We start from the raw sequence: 21,749 nt of genomic DNA, 5'->3' as shown, positions 1-21,749 counted from the left end.
CACGGGTTTGATTGATAGATTGTGTACGAGTATGAATGATACCTCTCAAAATGAGTGCGATGCTTCAGCTTTACGGCTCGGAAAGAGTGTCCATAGATAGCAACCTTGGTACGGAGTAGTCAAGGTAAAGATTAAATTGAGGTTGGCGTGGGTACTAACCCACGCCCGGGCGTGTCTGTCTAATAATCAACGCATGGCGCTAGGCCTTCCGGCATGCGATTTCTGCGACGCATGAAGAGAGCCAGGTTGCGGATGTTGAAAGTGACTATCATCGGTGTCCAAATCAAATCCAAAAACTCAAAAATCAGTTGCAAACACAGTCGCTTGTCTTTGAAAAGCGTAGAACAGGCACATTCTTCCCTGAAGGATTGAGTTTGCCTGTCATCATGAATTTTTATGATGCTTCCACTACCAACAATTGGCATTCTTGCTTTTGCCATCTCCATGGGGGGTTGTATGGCACCTGGGAGTTGGCAGAGGAAGTTGGAGCAGTCAGTGACATGGCGTGGCGGAGGCGAGGAATCAGTCAAGCCAGTCCAAGGGCGTCAACGCGAACAGTGATATCTGCTTGTCCGGAACGCTTTCGCCGAGATTGTTCATGCTTTTCCCTGATTTGCGGCAAAGATCTTATCGCTCTTCTGAGTGGGGATATAGACGAGCGGGGTGAGCTGAGATGGCAAGGTTGGAGGAAATTTACACCCGCTAGCATACACAGCTTGAAGAACAGCTGGTATGATATCGAGCGTGGTGGGTGACTGTCGGATTTCAATTCGCCTTTCCACGGATAGGCACCATAACTCTTCCCGCATATTTATGGCACACTGTCTTGAGTCTCCGAGAAAGACCACTAGGAGACGACCGCAGAGAGAATTTTCGGTGGAGACCAGGCGAGTCGGGACTGGCTTTTCGCACGTTGTCAGCCGGTGCTGTGACGGAGTGACTAAGGACTGTCTGCTGGTGAGACTTGGTTTGCACGGCCGTGGCTTCACTGTGTGCATCACCTGCGGAGTAGGCAGTGCTATCTGTCTTTGGGCGGTCGATGTGAGTTTCCAGTCGTGCTAATGGAGCCTCTTGAGGCTCGTTCTTGGAGAGCGCGGTGCTGTCTATCTGTGGGCAGTCGATGTGAGTTAACACTCGTGCCAGCGGAGCCTCTTCGGGCTCATCTGTGGAGCATGCAGTGCTATCCGTCTGTGGACCGTCGACGTGAGTTTCTTCTCGTGCCAAGGGAGCGTATTCAGGCTCGGCTTGTGTAAACGACAAATTTTGTAGCGCTGCTGTAATCCTGTCATGCATGGCTTGATCTTTGAAGATCGAGATTGGAGGTGGTCTTTCTTTTGCGGTTGTCTGTGGTTCGGGAATTTTGGTGATTTTTTGCGCTGGCGCTTCGCCAGCTTGTTTCGTTCCTTCCAATCGATTAACCGGTTCAACTTCAGAGATTTCGGCGAGTTCTTCCATCTCCGAGTCTGAATCCGAGCCCTCGCAATACTCGTAGTACTCGTCGTCCTCGTCCGTTTCTTCGTCGGACTCTTCCCATTCTTCGTCCTCCTCCTCATCGTCCTCGTCAAATTCTTCGGTCAGGATATCCATAAGCCCCAGACTTGGAACAGCCTGCGCCGGCTCTTCTGCGGCCCAAGCCTCCATGGGCTCATTCTTATCGGCAGACGATAACTCGCAACGCTCGTGATATTCCTTTGCATTCTTCTCCAGCGCCGCCGTCGCGGTGTCCGTGTCCAGATATTCGGTAGCAATTTTCTGCATGTGTAGACTGTGGACCGCGCGATATGCCTGAGACACCAATTGCATCACGTAGTCGGCGGAAGGCGCACAGTCGGGGTGGGTGACAGCATGGTCATAAACCTTTGCGCAGTGTAATTCGAATGTTTGGGCTAGTTGAAATACATCAGCGAATTTGCGGTCGTCCAGAGCATGTTGTGGCCAAGTAGCAGTCATGTTGGGTGGTGATTGGGGTGTGGTAGAAATCAGGACGCGTCAAGCTGCACTGGACGCGTTAAGTAGCTCCCCGCTCTCAACAAGGGGCGGCAGGCCCGCATGCTAAACCCTTCCGAGGTTGGAACGTTGGAAGTTATTACCACATTTCCCGATAGTACTTCGTAGATGTACATTAATACTGGAAAAATGCACGTTTACACACATGAAGGCCCTTTCAGTGTATAACCCCTACATCTTCGCAACCTGGCACTTTGAATTGGGAACCAACCCAAGATGCAACGTCGGAGCACGAACGCTTCAGATCAAGGTCCCCAAGGTTTCAAGTATGAAGGATATATTCTCCTTCTGCAATCCAGGAATTGGCCGTAATCAAAATGCATTCTCCAGATGTGGAATGTATGCAAGGTTAGATGAACCTAGGGTGTCAGGAACAAATTAGGATATTTCCACAATCAGTTGGATCATGGACCCGAAAAGATGGATGTTATGTCATCAAAGCACTGATGGTTGAGTGGTACAATACCTCTCTTCCATGTTTCTGATTCCAAATCAGATTCAGGTTAAGAGGTGGCCGGGGTTCGATTCCCCGTCAGTGCATTTATTTTTTGTGGTTCATTTTTTGCACTTTTCACTGCTTCCGAGACCTCGGAAACACAACTGGACAACAAATCATTAATTGTTCTTTTCATGCATCTCACGTGTATTTCCCTATTCACTCTTGATGTCAAACAGAAACAAAAGAAGATCGAAAGCAATATTTGGATGAATCGTGGGGAATCTTGAACTTTCGCAGAGCGGACGGAAGGCCGGGGGAACAACCTTGGAGTAGGAGCAATAGGTATGTGTCGCCTGAGCACGGCTGACCAGAGGCCGATTTAGCAAGGGTGAGCGTACCCCCAGCAAAAACATAGACCAGCATTCAGACCCAATAAGCGCTTCGTAATCTTCAGATCACGATTCTGGATACAGGAAAAGATAACATTCTAAGCTCACTGGTATCCATCAAAAAGCATTTTGCGATCCACATGTTGCTAACCCCACCGGATTTGGATACCTATATACCCAAAATAGTCCAAGGCAATGTACTGCTCTTGATCGATAGGAAGGGTTGTGGCATGTGGCTCAGTACGCATAGATACAACTTCGATGGAGAATCCTAGTTACTCGGATGTCCTTGATCCGTTGGCTTTGCCTCCTCTGCTCTTGAATACGGAGTACATATTGAGGAATTGCCCCGGCATAAAATGCAAAGTACTCTGTATTAATGCAGATATAGCTTTCCTCCCGGGCTGTGGTTTGAAACCACTCATTGAAACACATAAAACTGAGCAGCTCTTGGAAAGGAAGAATCGAGAGAGGTAAGATTTGACCACTCTTGATCAATCAAAATTTTTGGTTCAAGTCATTTCAACCGGGCTTGTGTCTAAGGGAGTAGATCCAGGTGGGTGGCTATGAGTGGATTGTGAAGGAAGCTCGATGTGGGAGGTTTTGAAAAAAAAAAATGAAATGACAAAAACATACAACAGTGAGGATTCGCTGGTGGTCACCCACCCAACTACTAACTCACCGGCGTGTGGCTTAAGTACGGCTGAGCGGACGGGAAGCCCTGTTCTCCACACCCTGTGGTCGTATGTGCTAGATATATCATTTGGACAGCTTATATAGCACAATGTCAATCTATGTAAGACCTTGGAATCGGAAAGCATTACGATTCGAGCAGGAGAATTCACCAAAATAACATGGGTATTGACTTGAAGGTATGGAAATGGTTCCTACTTGACTGAAATTATGACGTGGTTGAATGCAGCCAGTGATGGAAGAGTATGCGCTGTCATTCATATCAACCACCTGGGTAGCTAATATCAAGCCTGGAAGTGTCAGCGCCCTGCGCTTTCCGTGGCTACGACTTTGGAGGTTCTGAAATAGCTAGTTTGAAAGCTATATTGCCTAGGTGGCCTAGCTGGCCTGGATGGCCTTTACTTTTCTCTTTCTGTGAGCCACTGACGATTTGACAGACCGAAAAAATCGAGTGCGTTGCTGCTGACTCCAACCTTGGAAACGGAAGAGAAAAGAAAAGAGGAAGAAGGGCGAGCCCCTGGACCTTGAAATTAAGCAAGCACACCTAGGCACCATCCCCCCTTTCCAACCCATATTCCCAACCTTGGAAATATATTCTCCATTCTTTTTCAGCAAGCCACATGGATCCTTAGCCTAGGCACCAGCAGGGCTCTACCATTGCACCCATTGCACCTTGACACCACAGTGCCTTGGGCCCTCTTCCTTCCACCACATAATTCAATATTTTACCGTGTGTCTTTGTGTTCCTATCATCAAGCCATCAGTCACATATGTGGAGAAGTACACAAATTTGATCAATGGCAGATCTTCGACCAACGGGGTGCAGGTGTATATATCTTTGTTCATTGCTGTAATTAAGAAATTTCAAACAGTGGTATTAGTTTGACCATAGAGCCACCGTATAATTATTCAATGCAGAGCACGGTGATATTTTTTAACTTACGACCAAAAAATTCTGGTGCGTTAATTACACGCACGGAGGATCGGGGTCGACAAAAAACGATGCACTGACGGGGAATCGAACCCCGGCCACCTCTTAACCTGTGAACGACTGGAATCGGTCACATGGAAGAGAGGTATTGTACCACTCAACCATCAGTGCTTATTGATGTCGAAAATTCTGCAAATGTGCATTATGTTCAGCAGAACTCCCTTTTCTAAATGTAGAACTCCATACACCTCAAGCTCCAGTGCAATTTCTTCCACAACACCGGATGAAACCAAAAAAAAACACCCGGAAAGAGTACAGGCATGATTTGCCTCAGCAAACCCCAGGTCGGAGTCTTCATTTAGATCCAGTAATGCTCCAGGGCGATTTACTCAGTATAATATGTACCTGACAAAGACCAGGTAATCTTCACAGTGAATTGGTACATGGAGATTGTCAAATTTACACCGTTTTCACTACTCAATCCCCTCTTGGAAAATTCCAGAGCTGTATCTACTATTCTTCCACCAAAAAATAAAACAAAAATAAAACAAAAGCATTCATAAATAAACACATCAATCAGTATTGATTACGAAACCACAAAATACAGACCGAAAAAAGAATTGCACTGACGGGGAATCGAACCCCGGCCACCTCTTAACCTGAATCTGATTTGGAATCAGAAACATGGAAGAGAGGTATTGTACCACTCAACCATCAGTGCTTTGATGAATAATCAAGTCACCTTTTGCTCTCTATTTGGCAAGATGTTCTGAATTGGATGTGTCGAATACCCTGGACAGTGAAGCGATGCTTGATCGCATACTTGCTCACATAGCAAAGTTTGAATTCTAGATGTGGGTGCGAGGAAGAATTTTTTGTCTTCCATATTTAAGTATTTCAATTTGTGCCCTCGGTTGTTGGTATGGATTTTTAGCACAACCACACCTGGGCAAGCTTAAGCTTTTGCCACCAATATTTCAGATGAACAGAGGATGTTGAATGTCATCCACAGACTACAAGGGGGACTGGACTGGCTCCGCAACTTTTCTCATTTTTAAGGTTTGTTCCCATAGCCCTGGCACATTTATTGAGTGCTTGGACGAGCATCATGATTCCCTTCGCTCCTGGATTTTCCCACAAACCCCGGAATTGGACACAGTAATCCAGTGGATTGAACTTTATTTCGCCCCGGGTTTCCCCGCGATTTGTGGATGATGATGATCTGCTGTGTATAGCTTCCGATTCAGCTTCCGATGTGCTTTGCTGCCATAATAAATCTGCCGACGCAGTATCCGATGCGGTTTGGAAAGCTGGATCAACAGTCTACCAATACTCCCCCTATGTTCATGAGATACGTCCACGGGTGTATAAATGCAAGCCTTCGATCGCAATGATGTAGGAACTCGAAGTCAACATTGTCCACTCATCTATCTTGACAATTTCAAACCCACACCGGCAACATGACAATCAATCAAACGGACACCGAGGATCACCTCTTCAAGTCCAAGACTCAACAGTTCGAAAATGGCGGAATGCCTGGGTTGACGCAGGTTCCAACCTCTGTGACCCTGTCCGCGGAGCAGTTTGAGAGGCTCTACCTGAACCCTATGATGCACCGCCAGACATCTCTCACAAAGAATTTGGGTAATCCGACTCCACTGTACGTGATTTGCACAGTAGTTCCGCCAAACTGAATGCTGAATGTTGACAAATTTGATGATAGTGGACTGGGAGCATTTGTGTTGACGACCACACCCATGTCTTGCTGCTTGATGGCGTGGAGGGGCGCGACAGGAGGTGGTGCTGCATTCACGTAATACCATCCTATTACCCCAAGCCTTTTTTGTTTGTCTACTGACCAGTCATAGCGGAGTTTTGATTCTCTTTGGCGGAGTGCTGTTGGTTCTCTCCAGTATCCTCGAGTTCGTCATTGGAAATACGTTCTCGTCTGTGGTATTCGGACATTTGGGTATGTTTGAACATGCACAAGACCATCTTTTATGACATGCTAACATACCCAGGCGCATTCTGTCTGGCTTTCGGTGCAAGCATGACTCCGGCTTTCAATTCTGCGGGTAAGCACCACATTCGATCCTTCTTTGCGCGGAGCCTAAGCTCACGGCTCCATAGCTCCATACTCCCCATCAACGATGGATACTCTAGCAGGCCTTCACAGCCCTGAATTCTTAAACACATTTGGTACGTCTAAATCAATAGCTGCTGCTTTGCAATACTGATTTATTGAACAGCTTTCTTCTTTCTGTTCATGGGCCTGCTCATGTTGATCTACGCGCTGTGCGCAACTCGAACGAATGCAGTTTATGTGGCCATATTTACATCTCTGATCTTGGTTTTCACGCTCCTGGCTGCTGCCTACTGGAAACTTGGAAAGGAAGATGCCGTCGCGGGTAACCGGTTGACAGTGGTAAGTCTGCTAATCTTCCGACTTTTGGTATCTCAATCTCACTGACACTATGACTAGGGCGGTGGCGCTGCTCTGTTTTGTGCAAGTATGCTTGGGTTTTACCTATTGACGGCGCAGTTACTCGATTCTGTTGGCTTCCCTCTTTCGCTGCCTGTTGGCGATTTAAGCAGATTCTGGGATCTACAGAACAAGCAGTGAGTGCTTTATCAAACTTCAAATGATGCCATCTTTTCTAACTTTAAATAGCGCCCAGAAACAAGACTTGGAATCAGCCAGCTAGTGTGACAGCTGACCAATTTGGAGTTCAATCCAGCATTGCTCACATGAAACCCTCACCTCTAACGTTGGATGTCTTCCGAAAGGCTGGTTACAGTGAGGGACCAGGGCATACACGAGAAGTTGCTTGGAAGCAAGTTTAATTACTATGCCTATGTCGTTGCCTATCCTTTCTACATGCAATAATATAAAGAACCTTTCGTCTTAATCCAGTTGAATGAAATTTTCGTAATCGATGCTTGTTTTTCAATAAAATCAGGTCCCAGCACCGATAAAAACTCGATAAATAACTTGACTTAGCACCTCACATTATTGACCTATATTGATATCAGCACTGTGGACAAATTTAGTACATTGATGTGGAACAAATGAAGCTTTGTGATGTTGCGTGGCGAGACACACTTGCGATATAGCAAGAGTGCCATTGGTGTAGAATAGAGTTTGGGCAGTGAGACTGTGGGGGAAAGTGATGTCGTACCACTGATAAGCTTAGTGTGACGAGCCAATAAATTTGGGGCTGATTGTGAGGTCACCCCCACAGATCTACTCCGCATTTTCCCCCGGAACCCGATCGCGGCAGACAGCACCCCCGAAGTCACATGGTGATGTCAGATCACCGGAGGCGTTCGAGATATCTCTATCCAATTAGCACAAAGCATGTCAAATATTCAATCTGCCGAATCTGCTTCCGTACGAGGGGGAAAAAGAAATCAGCTCGACCGGTAGATCCATGACGCCTCCCCGCATTTTGCCTCTGAGCCCCATCACAGCAGACAGCACTCGAAAATCACATGTCTCAAATCCGACAAAAAAAAGTAAGAGATAATTCTACTATCAAGTGAACATAGCAGGGCTTCAATCTAAAATGAGCCGAGACTCATCCCGAACGAAAGGCTAAATGAAGCTTTTACGCCAGTTGATACCAAAACACCATGTGATAAATTCAAATTTGGTATGGAGTATACAAAGTGAGAAAAAACATGAGATGCCAGCTAATAAGTAGCGACAAGACTAATTAGATTATCCATGTCAACAGTAAGGACTAAGCAAATTAGAAGAGACAGCTGCTCAGAGACATAGTTAGTGGTATCTTTGATCCACAAAATGTTTCTCGGTTGGCCATGACGATCAGGGGACTAGCAATAATAGCGCAGGGCTCGACGAAATTTTTGATGCTGAGAAAAGGAAATATTATTGCATTTGAATTATAGCTAACTAGCTCAATTACTTTCGATTCCAACACTGAAGTTCCTTCCCTAGTTCCAGAGCAGGACAGCCTTGAGAGCTTTGCCAACTTTGATATCCTTGAAAGCAGTCTCATAATCTTCCACTTTGTAGAATGACACGATCTTGTCAAGGGGAAATTCACCCTTGCTATGCTGCTCGATCAGATAAGGCAGCATCTAGATAATAGAGTTAGTTCTGATCAGGCTGGAGGAGAGGGCACATTAAGCATACTGTTTGGGGATCGCTGTCGCCTTCACAACATCCAATGTATTGGCGCCCCATGACCAAATGAGCAAAGACATCAACTCCTGCGCGCTTTCCAGGTGCCGGAGCGCCTACAGTTGCAGCCTTTCCTCGAGTTCCAAGACAATCCAAAGCCTTCTCGACAACACTGGGGATACCAGCACAGTCAACAGAGTAGTCAACGCCATTCGATCCAGAGATCTTCTGGATCTGTGCGACAACATCTTCATCTGAGCCAATAACTGTATGGGTAGCTCCCAGCTCTTTGGCCAACTCCAATCTTTGAGTTTGTAGGTCGACTGCGATAATCACGCTGGCCCCCCTCATTTTCGCCGCCATGACTGCGCTCATGCCCACTGAGCCAACACCAAAGATGGCAACGGTCTTGCCAGCTTGCACATCTAGAGTGTTCAATATAGCTCCTGCACCTGTCTGGACACCGCAGCCAAGTGGAGAAAAGACACCAAGAGGCGTGTCGGATGGAACCTTGACAACAGAATTACCACTGACAATGGTATGGCGGGCAAATGAGCTCTGGCCAAAGAAGTTTCCATGTATCTTGGTTCCATCGGGGGTAGCCAGTGAAAGACTTCCATCCATTCTTTTCTGTCCAAAGTTGCGTTGAGCCCATTCTTGGCAGTAGGCCGGGTGTTTGGAATCGCATTGTACACACGAGCCGCAGGAGTCGAAGCTGAGTAGGACTCTGTCTTGTTTCTGCAGGTGCTTGATGTTTCTTCCCACATCCAAAATCACGCCGCCGCCTTTCTTACAGTCAGCGGACAAATCCTGGGAATTTGAGGTGAAAGGTATTTACCTTCGTGTCCAAACACGCTGGGAAACACTGCGGGCAGAGTTCCATTCATGCATGCGAAATCGGTGTGGCAGACTCCTGTGGCATGTATCTCGACCAAAACTTCATCTGGGCGTAACGAGTCAAGAACAATGTTCTCCAACTCCACCGATGAGTTGACTTGTCTCGAGACAAGAGCTTGTGTTGTGATGGACATGTTGGAAAATTGGGATGATGATGATAACTAGAGAGTAAAAATGATTCGAACGTAGGTATTGTCTTTGGTGCAGTCGTCGGAATCATCTGAATATTTATATCCGATAGCATCCATGGATCCGACTCCCTTGAAAAACACATTCCCGATTTCCTCATCATTACCTACCATGTGGGTTGGTCAGGTTGCATCCCCTGACTCCGTATCCTCGAACTTCACACCGGGGCCTGATTGAACCCGAACAACAACTTTAAAAGTCCCGATGTTGAAGTTGAAAATTGCCGTGATCTCAAGCCGTTCCACACTTTTTAGGGTTCCGATCCGAAAACTCCGATCCCCGCCTCCGCGCTTGGGCCCCGCTTAACCCCGGATCCCTCCAACATTGGAAAATGATGTGTTTCCGCTCGAACGCAACGACATAACCCTGGATGGATGGCCCATCACCTTGGGTAGGTGGGGCCAACTTCAAATTTGGGGTTGAGGGAGTGGGGTGACCATTATTGGATAACTTTCTCCCCGCACAGCCATTGATGATCCCGATTCAACAGTAAGTCAAAATTTTCGGCAAGTTGTGCGGTAGAGATAACCAGCCAGCTCTTTCCGAGATGTGCGATCTAACTATAAATTGCACATGCGAGCCCCGGAAAGGAGCTTATCATCGAAGTGGGCCTTGTTTTATCTTCAATAAATTTCCCTTGCATCACTTTTGACGCTTGATCATTCAGTCATGACCACATCAACCATCTCTGAGGCCGTTGCGCCTGGTGCAACAGTTCCACTTATCATTGGAAACAAAGACGTCACAACCTCCAAAACCTTTGATGTCAATAATCCCGGGAAAGGCTCTGTTGAGCACCAGTGCAGTGCAGCTGTTGTTGAAGATGCCACACTTGCCATCCAATCGGCTGAAGCCGCCTTTCCAGCGTGGTCTTCAACCAAGCCTGCCACCCGCAGGGACATTCTATTGAAGACGGCCGATATTTTCCTCGCCAGGAAGGATGAGTTCGTGGGTTACATGTGTGAAGAAACCGGCTCTCAAGCCGAATTCGCAGGATTTATTTTGATGCTTGGTGTAAATCTTTTGAAAGACGTTGCAGGCAAGGTATCAGGGATCGAAGCTACTTCTCCTACCTTGGTCCAAGAAGGGACGGGCGCTCTCGTCTACAAGCAGCCGTATGGTGTTGTATTAGGTATTGCTCCTTGGTATGTGCCCGGAACTCCAGAGAGGATGATCCAATCTAACCGCCAACAGGAACGCCCCCTATATCCTGGGTACTCGCGCTGTAGCGCTTCCCCTTGCAGCTGGAAACACCACGATTCTCAAAGGCTCCGAATTATCTCCGAAATGCTTCTGGGCGATTGGTGATGCATTTAGACAGGCAGGCCTCCCCGACGGTTGCTTGAATGTTATTTATTCTCAGCCTTCAGATGCCCCGGAGGTGACCACAGCCTTGATCGCCCACCCTGCCGTCAGAAAATTGAGTTTCACTGGAAGCACGATGATTGGGCGCAAAGTTGCATTAATCGCGGCACAACACATAAAGCCTGTGATCCTAGAGCTTGGTGGAAAGGCACCCACAGTCATCCTTGGTGATGCCGATATCGAGAAGGCGGCTTTGGGCGCAACGCTGGGTTCATTTATTCACGTAAGTCTTGATACTCCTTTTACACCAGAGCTCAGCTAAACAAATTATCAGACTGGCCAAGTCTGCATGTGTACCGAGAGAATTATTGTGCACAGGAATATCGCTGAAAAGTTCCGCGACGCTTTGAAAGCAACAATCAATAATGTTCTCGGAGGTCCGAGCACCCAGCTTGTGGCTATTAACCCAGCTGCCATTTCCAAGAACAAAGAGTTGGTACAGGATGCGATATCCAAGGGTGGTAAGGTTTTGATCGGAGACCTCGATATGCAAGCAACTTCCGATACCCGGATGGGAGCAGTTGTTGTTGAGAATGTCACTGAAGATATGGACATTTACAAGACCGAGTCGTTTGGTCCGACCGCATCACTCTTCGTTGTTGACAGTGACGAGGAAGCAATTAAGCTCGCCAATGATACAGAATATGGCCTCAGTGCTTCTGTGTACACCGAAAGCCTAGCTAGGGGCTTGAACGTTGCCAAGAAAATAGACTCTGGGTATGTGATCTCTTCTTGGTACATTCTTTTCTGCTCTAACCAGCTTTGCAGGGCGGTTCACATCAACTCTATGACTGTTCACGACGAAGCTGCTCTTCCTCATGGTGGCGTGAAGAGTAGTGGATATGGACGTTTTGGAACCAATATGTTGGACGAGTTCTTATGGACGAAGTCTGTAACTTGGGTTGAGTAATTCTGTTAATGATTCAAGCCACATCTATAAATACTAGTATTTGGGCAAGAAGGTCCCTTGACAATTCTCATGTTAGGATAATATGGGCAAGGTATCTTGGGGATTCTTATAAAGGTGACCAGGTCCTGTATTTCACTATAGTATACCCCGGTGTTTTATATGTTGAAATCTATAATTTTCCTTCCATTGTTGGTTAGGGTTGGATTTTTACCAGAAACAGTACACTTCGTGCTAAACAGGCGACGTCCTTTGAATATTTCGCTCTTATGGAGGATACTCTGTCTGCTAGTCTGCACATACCCAAGATTGATTACGGGCATATTTAGTTCATTGCTCCGTACTTGGTCCTATGTAATCTAAAAGAACAAAAACATACAACAGTGAGGATTCGCTGGTGGTCACCCACCCAACTACTAACTCACCGGCGTGTGGCTTAAGTACGGCTGAGCGGACGGGAAGCCCTGTTCTCCACACCCTATGGTCGTATGTGATTATTTTAGTATCTAAACAAAATATAGACCACTAAAAGCTCGAAAGTTTATCTAAACCAGGCCCTAATTAAGCACAAAGAATGGATTGATAGGTTTTGCCCGGTCTCGGAGATGGCTCCACTGTCATAGCTGACACCGCTAGCGTGTTAACCTTTCGTTTATCAAGAATGGAGTAATCATTCGTGTCGAATGATTGTCGCTTAACTCCTCGAATTTCAACGCGCATTCTCACCGCAACCTTTGTGAGAAACGAACACAAAACGACAGAGACACTATCGATTCTTGCTTTTGATAGTGTTGTGGATATGTCTGGTTTGGAAATTCCCAAGTACTAATGTGAAGCCATCTCCCGAGGTCACTTCCTCCACCTAGTGGGCCGTGGCTTTTTGGAGCGCGAAACTCTCCCCTTCCAAGACCGAAAGTGCGCCCCCAACAAGATGAAAGCTTCCAGTGACAAGGATCTCTGTCTTATGCTCCTCACAGCCAACTCCTTTTGCATATTCGATAGCTTCTTCGATAGATGCCAACTCTGCAGTTTTCGTTCTGGGATCAAGCTGGTTCCAAAGTTCAACCATGCGCCTTTGTAAGGTCAAGTTTTCGATTTCCTTTGGATTGGTATTCCGATTGACAAAGTCTGCAGGCAATATCTCACTTTAGTATTCTTTCTCCTTGAGGGCTGACACAGTGCGATGTATAGATCTTACCAACTTTGTAGGCGTTGCCTTTGTGGGTCACATTCGTACAGAACAATGCATACTGGAAATCCAAGTTGCACTTGTTGTAAACCCCACTATACACAGTTTGAAGAAGTGCTTCTGCATCTCTTGTGGACTGTTGGTTGAATATGAGTACCTTGGGTGTTTCCCTGATCCGGCATATCAGAGGAGACCATCGAAGACGGGGATGTACTGGGAGAATTCATACCTTGATGAAATTGACTGCGATTTTGAAACGTGCCCAAACCAAGAAGCCGCTAGCTTCAGGCTCTCTTCTGTATGCGCACCATCAAGATGCCAAATTTGCTTTTCAGTTGTAAGGGTCTCACATCTCCCTCTCCAAACTATGTTCTCGAGACCTTGGATGAATTGTGTAGGCAGCGTTGCTAGACCAAGGTCGACCTGAACTCCAAGTTTGTCTAACAAGGAATGTGAAAGTCTGATAGCGAGAGATGCATTTGTTCTTTGGAAATCCTCCGCTGGCTTGAGAGAAATATTGAAAAGAGCAGGGTGTACTGCAATAGTGAGCAGATCGACACTTTTTTCTTTCGCTCTCTGATGGAGGACCTCCATGGCGCTTGGTATTTGAGGAACGGTAAAGGCCGGAGAGCCGGTTTTGAAAATCCCTGCTTTATGCCATGCTATTTTGTCGATTGTATCGCCCAGTGTAGCCACATGGTCAATTCCAAGGGTCGTGATACCAGTCACCGATGGCTGTGGAATTACATTCGTTGAGTCTACCTCTCCTCCAACCCCAACCTCAAAGACAGCCGCATCGACACCTTCTCTCATAAAAACATGAAATGCCATGAGGGTGAGGAAGCGGAAGTAGGTGGGCTTGTGAGCGGGATCTATACCTTCCTTAACAGCACTCGATTCGAGAGCATCCCAAACTTCGAAAAAGTACGTGGTAAAATGTTCCTCTGAAATCGGAAGCGAGTTAATTCGAATTCTCTCCCTGACCATCACCAGATGAGGGGAAGTATAGAGCCCAATCTTGCGGGGAACCCCGACCGAATGTTGATAGCTCTGAAGGATGGAATTGACAAAGGCACACGTCGTGCCTTTTCCCTTCGTCCCCGCAACATGAACTACATTGAGACGATTCAAATCGCTGATCTGTGAGACAATGTCGATTAGTCCAAAACAACAGACAAAAGGAAGATTCAGGAATCTACTCAAATCGTAACCGATGCGACATATCCACTGCCTCATCTGTTCCACGACTCCGCTGTCTAGACTTTGACCGAGACGCCTTCTTTCCTCCAGCACCTTGAATCCCGACTGAGTGGAATTCAATTTTTCCACTGCATCCTACTCGCTGTAAGTTTGCCATTTGGATCAAGGGAAACCAGGGTCTTCCTACACGATACGTCGGCATTTTCTGTGTATCTGACATTATTAGGTCAAATGAAAAAGATTTGGGTTACTTTAAACGGGTTTTGAGAAGAATTTGATGGGAACGGCTTGGTATTAGGCACATTTTTTGTCAATTTTCGAGACGTGGCACTGACTATCATTAGTAGCTGTTCTATCGATGGCACTGGAACTTGATTGGTTGAGTAGGCGCCGTGGCTTTGTTGATCCCATGTTTAGCAATTCCCCTCGCGTCGTAAAGTACTATGAATCACGGAGCGAATCCAGCGAGGCCATCTGAACAGGGGCGATGGTGGGGTTGTACCCCTACGCTCCAATCGTTTTGTTGAGCAAGGATCGAGAGCAGAAACGTATGATAACATAGTGTATTGGGAGACAGAAGAGAAGAGTGGGAGAGGGAGAGAGAGAAGAGAAGAGAGAGGAGAGAGGGAGGGGGGAGAGGGAGAAACTCTCTGAAGCTACATCCACAGGCAGATAGCGTGCGTTGATCGAGAGTGTTCTTTCTTTCTCCCTCCTCACCTGGGCAGATCAAGGTCACACCCGCTACTTGTACTTAGGATAGAAATTACTACTCAAAAATAACTGTTTGCACACTTATTTTACAGCAATGTTTTTCCAAAAAAAAAGGCAAAAACATACAACAGTGAGGATTCGCTGGTGGTCACCCACCCAACTACTAACTCACCGGCGTGTGGCTTAAGTACGGCTGAGCGGACGGGAAGCCCTGTTTTCCACACCCTGTGGTCGTATGTAGTCGGAATGGACAAACAATCTTACTTAATTCCAAGATTGCTGGTGTATACTGAACAAAGAAACCGAATATCGCGTCTCCTTCCAGGCTCTAGGTTAGGGTTGCACGATCAGAAGCGATACGCTTTCGCGACACATTCATTAGAATGATGTCATACTTCACCCACCGCGTTCCAACGTTGTTCCCAAGTGATTTCTTCCACCTGGGCACGAACGACTGATTTTAGTACTCTACACTCCGATAGGTATATATATCCATGGATTGAACCTGCCAACCTTGGAAAGTCCAAACACAGACCCAGGCATCAAATTCTATTGCTATTCGAAGGTTCCAATGTTGACATCAGGAGTAGATGTATTGTTTCTAAAAGAGACTAAGGCGCTTCGTATGCTTTCGTACACAAGGCACAAAAACAAATTTGGTCTTGAGTTCCAATGTTAGACAGTACACCTGAGATCTCGGGGTGCATTGATGAGCAAGTCGGGTGAGACTGGCCCCCTTTTCTTGTCGGGGGCCCAAGCCACAACTAGAAAGCCCAACACCCCACCTCTTCAAGCATACAGCCCGGGTTTAAGCTTTCCACGCCTTGGCAAGCTTTATACGGAGTAGATAGGAATTCGTTATACCCATACGGAGTAGACCTCGGGAACAGACAATGTTTTTTTTTTCTCATTGCCCCAATCCGAAGACGAATGATGTGCGATGAGACTGTAGCGTGATGGACTGTCCAAGAGTTGGATGGAGAAAGGGAAAAACAAAGTTGTTTACACATGCGGGGCTGAACCCCAGACCCATTTCTGCGCCCTGGCATAAGAACCGAGTCTGGTATTCAGAAAATGAAGCCCGTCAACCATGTAAGCTAAAGATTACCCGAGAAACAAAAACAGTAAGTCCACAGCCCGTGTGGTCATGGCGCAAGACACGGATTACACCCTGGTATTGGACAATGATACCTAGGTGAAGCCGTCAACTTTGAATAGAGCTTCCATGATCCTATCTGAGAATACGACATTTGACAGGTGCCAGAAACCAATTATAGGCCTGGGACTGCTACTGTCATGCTAAACTAAAAATGCAGTACACGTCATATTACGGCGTGGCGGATGTCAAGGCTGAGATGTCCAAAATCACTAGAAACGAACGTCTCCGACGTATTGGCGTGGCCCCAATCAGACTGCTGCCGGCTTGCATATCAAGCGCATACTCATGTATATGACTCGTTGGCCTGCGCTGCTAACCCTGAGTGTTTCTTTGACGCTGACAAATCTCATAACGAGTTGCTAAGCTATTCGTAGGGGCCAGGAAATGTAGCTGGCATTATATATGATGCGCAAAAGCCCGAATGGATCAATTATTTGACTGCAGTCAACCTTGGAAGATTATCTCAATCCGTGAAACCAATTCAAATAAACATTTCGGACGCTAAAGCCCACCCAAAATAAGGAAACAGACAAGCACAAGTGCCTAGTGCCGATCTTCATGGGGGCCAAACCGACCGACGAATGAGGTTCCTCCATTTGCGCCACACACAGCACCCCCGGCATATGAATCTAATCCTATTTAGGAAAGGCAGATGTAGCACCAGTCAGCGCGTAAATGTCTAGGACAATCGCGTCAAGATCTGCGTTTGTACGGTGTACAGCCCCATGTATAGAGTTACTGATAGGGCCGCCCTCAATCTGCCAACCATTTAGCCTTGTCTATTCCAAGAGCCCTTGGCCCCATTTCTCGAGGCTGTAAAGCTGATCTTTTTGAGATAGACACGGGATCTATGGGCATAAAGAGACTGGGCAAAATCCACTATCTCTTAAACTCTGCTTTTCTCAGGTGCCAAAGAACACTTGTGCATTACGACACAGCAAGATGAATCTGCAGTCAAGGGAAGGGGGAGGAGAATGTGAGCTGGTGGGAGAGGAAATGGCCACACTGGTGGGCAATGGGGTGAGTAGGCGCTGACAAGGAGGGTAAAATTTTGTTTGTACTAAACAGAAGCAGATCATTGTAGGATTTGCCGGTCAAGCGCTTTTGTCCCTATGTCTGTCGTTATGGGTTTTCTTTTTAACGAAACACGGCAACATGGATATAACACACCCAGAAGGCTCCGTCGAGCGCGAGGTTGAGCGCAGACGCTTGGACTTCGTTTCAAAAATCCTAATGGTTGGATCTGATTTCCAATCGACGCTTGGAATAGCGTATCTGGTTACAACATTTGCACAGGTACGACGAACAAAGACAGACACGATGACTATAATGGTTTCACCATTTTGTCAGCTCCACTGGCCTATCTAACACCATTTCGCAGGTATCAATCATGGATACATACCACTTGCATCTGGTATTCGACATTGCCAGCTTTGTCGGAGTATCGAATACCGCAGCTCTCGTTTGCTGGAGATACTGCCGAGCCAAAATCGACGAACCAGACATGAAGCTTCACGGGCGCAAGCTGCGCATCAACTATTTTAACGGTCGCTACCGGGCTGTCTACCTTTTCGTCGCTTTATATCTGGCTCTTACCATTCTCCTTGGCATCCGTCTCAATCAATGGTCGCCTCATCATGAACCTGGCCGTTGCTATTACTCGACACTCGTCACGGATCCATCAAGCTCACACCCTGCCGCGGACCTGTACTATATCGGATTCACCGGCTCCTGGCTCATGGTTGTTGTTCTTGCAAGTGTGTTTGCCGGGGTTAAGAGAAGACGTATCATTCTGGTGCTGTCGTCACTTCACTTCCCCTTGCACCTCTATATGACAATTGCTCTTCGCCAGGCAAATCAAGGCAAATTTGAGGGGGAGACCAATCACGAGAATGAGTGGGACTTTGGTCAGACAACGGCTGTCATACTCCTAGCGATTGCCCTGATCGAGCTTGCCAAGAAAGGAAAGGAGTATTATGATTTTGAGAGCTATGTGACTAAGCATGGGATACCTCCTAGTGTGAATGACCGGGAAATGCAAAAGAATGAGGAGGACTATAGGAGCAGCTCGCTTTTTTCGAAAAGTTCCGGGGGCAAGAATATCGCCGAAGACCGGCGTCCAGCATTGCAGGAGCACGCTTCAAGCTGAAGACTCTAATGCATGCAATCCTGTCAATATTCTAAACTCTAATGACTACAATCAGTCCGTTGATGCCAACAAAAATACCGAGAGGCATCTGACCGCCCTGTTATATCAGGCTACCTTCATATAGACGACAAACAGGTCTTCCTAGCAGAATATTCATGATCCTAATATTGAATAGTCCCAAAAAACCCCCGAAAGCCCAGTTCAATAATTTAGAATGAAGGGGATAACCGGAACTGGTGAGATACATGACCCGTAACAACTCCGACCGTATTGAGAATTTTGGGATGGTGGAAATGGTCAAGATCACGACGAGCCCGAGGTGCTCCAATATGTAGCCTCTCCAAGATCTCCATAACCGCTGCGTACAGCATGTTGACATTTCCATCCTCAATTTTGACCGCAATGCCAAGAGCGCCACGCGCTCCCAAGCTCCGGGTATTCTCTGACTCCCGAATACCGATTCCGTAGCAGCCATCAGCACCAAGCTTTCCAATCAACTCTCCTTGAAATGCACGCATGAGCTCTGTGCAAAATCTGCCTTCGCCGGCGACAAGCTCGGGAAATTGCGACATAGCATGGAAGATCCGGCCCAGTGAGCGAGTGCGAAGCTCACTAGATTTATCCTCAACTAGTACGCCTTTCGCCACATTGTCTGCAGAAGTGGCGACTGTCGCATATAGCTTCCCAAGTAGACGAAGGGATGTCGCGGGAGCTGGAAGATTGCAGCCATCAAGCCCCCAGGGCACATTCGTTTCGTCCGGATAACAGAGTTCTTCAAAGACGCGGCGAACCTGCATCTGAACTGGATGGCTAGGGAGATGATAGTCCTTTGTTTTGGCACCGAGTGCCTTGGCTCCAGCCAACATGCCGGCATGCTTGCCTGAGCAATTGCTGCATGCAGCAGTGGGAGTGTAATCGTTTTTAATCCACGCACGATTGACACTATCAGATAGAGCCGTATGACCACCACATCGCATATCAGACTCAGTGACACCTGCTTTGAGGAGCATCTCTCGGGCACGGGAAACGTGCCGCTCCTCGCTGCTGTGTGAGGCGCACGTCAATGCCAAGTCTGCATTGTCGAATTTGAACTGGTCAAATCCATCAATCTCCAGAAGTGCCAGTGCTTGTATTGGTTTTGCTGCAGATCGTGATAAAGTCATTCGACTCGGGTCGCCGACAGAGAAGAGCAGTTTGCCACTCGAATCGACAACTGCGGCGTGCACCAAGTGCCGGTTTTCGACAGTTCCGCCTCTATCTGTAACGACAGCATCGGGGATTTGAGTAACTGTCATTGTCACTTATTTTGAGAGCAATGGTGAAAGTAGGGGAAGAAAAACGGAATCTCAAAGTCACTTTTGTTATACTGCAAAAGAGGCGCTTACCCGATTAGGTGAACCAGAACGAGCCGCTTGGACTCGTCCAATGAGGCGAACAAAAAGCCCCACTTTTCCGACTCTTCGGGGACCCAATCGCCCCCAGTCGGCAACTTCCGACTGAAAAGAGTTTAAGGTCAAAGCCATGATCAACAGATGAAAATATCGAATTTGCTGGAAATGATTGGAAGCGCCTGAGCTCATCACGTGTATTGCGTGCCACAAAGCTGGCAATTTCCTGGATGGGTGCGAGCGCGAAGAGAGGGAGAGAAGAGAGAGGGAGAGAGAGAGAGGAAGAGAGAGAGAAGAGAGAAGAGAGGGAGAGAGGGGAGACGGAGAAGAGATGAGAGGAGATCAAGTTACAATGAAAGTAGCCACAGCTGAAGGGAACTATTTCTCAAGTGCAAGTTTGATTTGACCCTCTTTCAACACCTATTTTGAAAAGAGAAAACGTCTTTCTTTCACAGTCTGGTTTTGTTCAACGTCCTACAGCCAAGATATTTACTGAGACTACTATAATTACACTCCTTTCATCTTCCATTTCCTACTTAGAAGATTCTTTGTGGCTCTATAAATATTGAAGGATCACCAATTTGCTGAAGTCAACCAAAAAGAACCAAACAGAGCGCCGGTTGCATGACAACTAACCTTCGGACCTTGAGGCCCATGATTGTAGATTATTCCTGCCTACGTAACAAAGAGTCTTTCCCGACTTGGGATTTGGATATTTGCTTTTAGTTCTATAAGTATCATCGGATCCTCCCACGATTTTGATCACTTGTGTATTCACAAACATTTTCGAAGTCACTTCTCATTTATTACCCTGATTCCTGTGGAGTCGAGGACCGGTATCAGCCGCCCCCAGCTTTCAACATAGTTGCGATCATGCCGCGCCCTCACCCCAACAACCATTCTCACCCGATAGACTACGATCGTCTCCAAATCTACCTTGCTATCTGTAAGCCAAACTATCATGGCTGGGACTATTGGATGATTATCTTGGTCCATCCATTCGACATGCAATGCACATATCTCCATTGTTCCGGAGGACCAGGCGACCGTGAATTCTTTATTGAAGAAGACATGCGTTTCGATGACAGGACCATCGCAGAGCACAAGTATATTGCCACCATTCTTGCTTCCTCTCTTCCGACCGTGATTCACGAGGCTAGGAAGCTCCCACTACAGAGTTGTCAACCGTGGGCTTGCTACCTGATTTTTAGACTCGAGCAGAAGGGATTCGTCAAGTCGGGAACCTTTGATCATTATATGTATGAGTACCGTCACCTCATGACCGAGAATCTTGGCGCCGGAGATGATTTTCCCCTCGGTATTAGCATGTAGAGAATCGTTGTGCTAATGAATCTGTCAATTTTGAATTTCTTCATATCTCATTGTCAAAGTGATTGTTTCAGCTGCTATTGGTGCTAAGCCTGAATGCGAATAGTGCCCTTCCTCTTTAAAAGAAAATTTCAATGATAGAATATAGAATCAATGGTTACTCCTACCCAGGGTGGCTTCTGGAGAGAGAGGATAACCTTCATGTGGAGGTCTCCAGGCTTTTGCAACTGAACCAAAGGAGCAATATGAAATTTGTTGAAATCATTATGTCCTTAAGGTATGATCTGGTGGACAAAACAACATGCACAGTTCGCGCGACGCTGATCTTTGCTTTGAAATGTCTCCGGGGTACCGAAGGAGAGGGGCCGGCGGGTGTGCCCCTAGACCCAGGGCCAACCACAATGCTCCCCGGGGCTCTAGACCCTGGGCTGGGGTATACCTGGCTCAGTCACGTGCCACTCACCGCCCGGGACGGCTCATCCGGTACTCCCGGCTGGCTTTCGAGCGTCTTTGTGACGTCATGGGTTTTATTGAAATGCCAAAAACTCCCTCTGCTGAGGGTTTGCATTCGTGTTCAAATTAGTGAATTGGTCCCCAAATGGATTCAGCGGGCGATAAACTTCATAATGCTAAAAATACGATACAATCTTGTAGGTTTCA

The 21,749-nt window shown here is 47.0% G+C and overlaps 8 protein-coding genes across 8 annotated transcripts; 4 read left to right on the top strand and 4 right to left on the bottom strand.

The window, feature by feature from the left end:
• Window positions 1-765: 765 nt before the first annotated feature.
• N7506_003663 (uncharacterized protein) lies at window positions 766-1,950 on the bottom strand (the record flags this gene model as incomplete). Its single annotated transcript, XM_056952958.1, has 1 exon — window positions 766-1,950. One exon carries the CDS (start codon window positions 1,948-1,950, stop codon window positions 766-768), a length of 1,185 nt encoding a protein of 394 aa, XP_056814650.1.
• A 3,969-nt stretch (window positions 1,951-5,919) lies between these two features.
• N7506_003662 (GPR1/FUN34/YaaH-class plasma membrane protein) lies at window positions 5,920-7,082 on the top strand (the record flags this gene model as incomplete). Its single annotated transcript, XM_056952957.1, has 7 exons — window positions 5,920-6,119; window positions 6,183-6,272; window positions 6,328-6,428; window positions 6,481-6,534; window positions 6,590-6,658; window positions 6,709-6,884; window positions 6,942-7,082. 7 exons carry the CDS (start codon window positions 5,920-5,922, stop codon window positions 7,080-7,082), a joined length of 831 nt encoding a protein of 276 aa, XP_056814649.1.
• A 1,334-nt stretch (window positions 7,083-8,416) lies between these two features.
• Window positions 8,417-9,637, bottom strand: N7506_003661 (NAD(P)-dependent alcohol dehydrogenase; the record flags this gene model as incomplete). The annotated part of the gene is made up of 3 exons (XM_056952956.1): window positions 8,417-8,563; window positions 8,619-9,391; window positions 9,445-9,637. The coding sequence occupies 3 exons, from the start codon at window positions 9,635-9,637 to the stop codon at window positions 8,417-8,419; spliced, it is 1,113 nt and encodes a 370-aa protein (XP_056814648.1).
• A 724-nt stretch (window positions 9,638-10,361) lies between these two features.
• N7506_003660 (aldehyde dehydrogenase) lies at window positions 10,362-11,967 on the top strand (the record flags this gene model as incomplete). The annotated part of the gene is made up of 4 exons (XM_056952955.1): window positions 10,362-10,837; window positions 10,887-11,280; window positions 11,332-11,774; window positions 11,826-11,967. The coding sequence occupies 4 exons, from the start codon at window positions 10,362-10,364 to the stop codon at window positions 11,965-11,967; spliced, it is 1,455 nt and encodes a 484-aa protein (XP_056814647.1).
• A 1,144-nt stretch (window positions 11,968-13,111) lies between these two features.
• N7506_003659 (uncharacterized protein) lies at window positions 13,112-14,555 on the bottom strand (the record flags this gene model as incomplete). The annotated part of the gene is made up of 4 exons (XM_056952954.1): window positions 13,112-13,134; window positions 13,163-13,289; window positions 13,358-14,488; window positions 14,541-14,555. The coding sequence occupies 4 exons, from the start codon at window positions 14,553-14,555 to the stop codon at window positions 13,112-13,114; spliced, it is 1,296 nt and encodes a 431-aa protein (XP_056814646.1).
• Window positions 14,556-17,378: 2,823 nt separating this feature from the next.
• N7506_003658 (uncharacterized protein) lies at window positions 17,379-18,372 on the top strand (the record flags this gene model as incomplete). The annotated part of the gene is made up of 2 exons (XM_056952953.1): window positions 17,379-17,519; window positions 17,605-18,372. 2 exons carry the CDS (start codon window positions 17,379-17,381, stop codon window positions 18,370-18,372), a joined length of 909 nt encoding a protein of 302 aa, XP_056814645.1.
• Window positions 18,373-18,581: 209 nt separating this feature from the next.
• Window positions 18,582-19,667, bottom strand: N7506_003657 (asparaginase; the record flags this gene model as incomplete). Its single annotated transcript, XM_056952952.1, has 1 exon — window positions 18,582-19,667. The coding sequence occupies one exon, from the start codon at window positions 19,665-19,667 to the stop codon at window positions 18,582-18,584; it is 1,086 nt and encodes a 361-aa protein (XP_056814644.1).
• Window positions 19,668-20,633: 966 nt separating this feature from the next.
• N7506_003656 (uncharacterized protein) lies at window positions 20,634-21,092 on the top strand (the record flags this gene model as incomplete). The annotated part of the gene is made up of 1 exon (XM_056952951.1): window positions 20,634-21,092. The coding sequence occupies one exon, from the start codon at window positions 20,634-20,636 to the stop codon at window positions 21,090-21,092; it is 459 nt and encodes a 152-aa protein (XP_056814643.1).
• Window positions 21,093-21,749: the final 657 nt, after the last annotated feature.

The sequence above is a fragment of the Penicillium brevicompactum genome (assembly GCF_028827555.1).
Source record: "Penicillium brevicompactum strain IBT 35665 chromosome Unknown utg000002l_segment0_segment0, whole genome shotgun sequence".
Lineage (NCBI taxonomy): Eukaryota > Fungi > Ascomycota > Eurotiomycetes > Eurotiales > Aspergillaceae > Penicillium > Penicillium brevicompactum.
The sequence above is the reverse complement of the archived record's forward strand: the minus strand, read 5'-3'. Positions and strand labels throughout refer to the sequence as shown.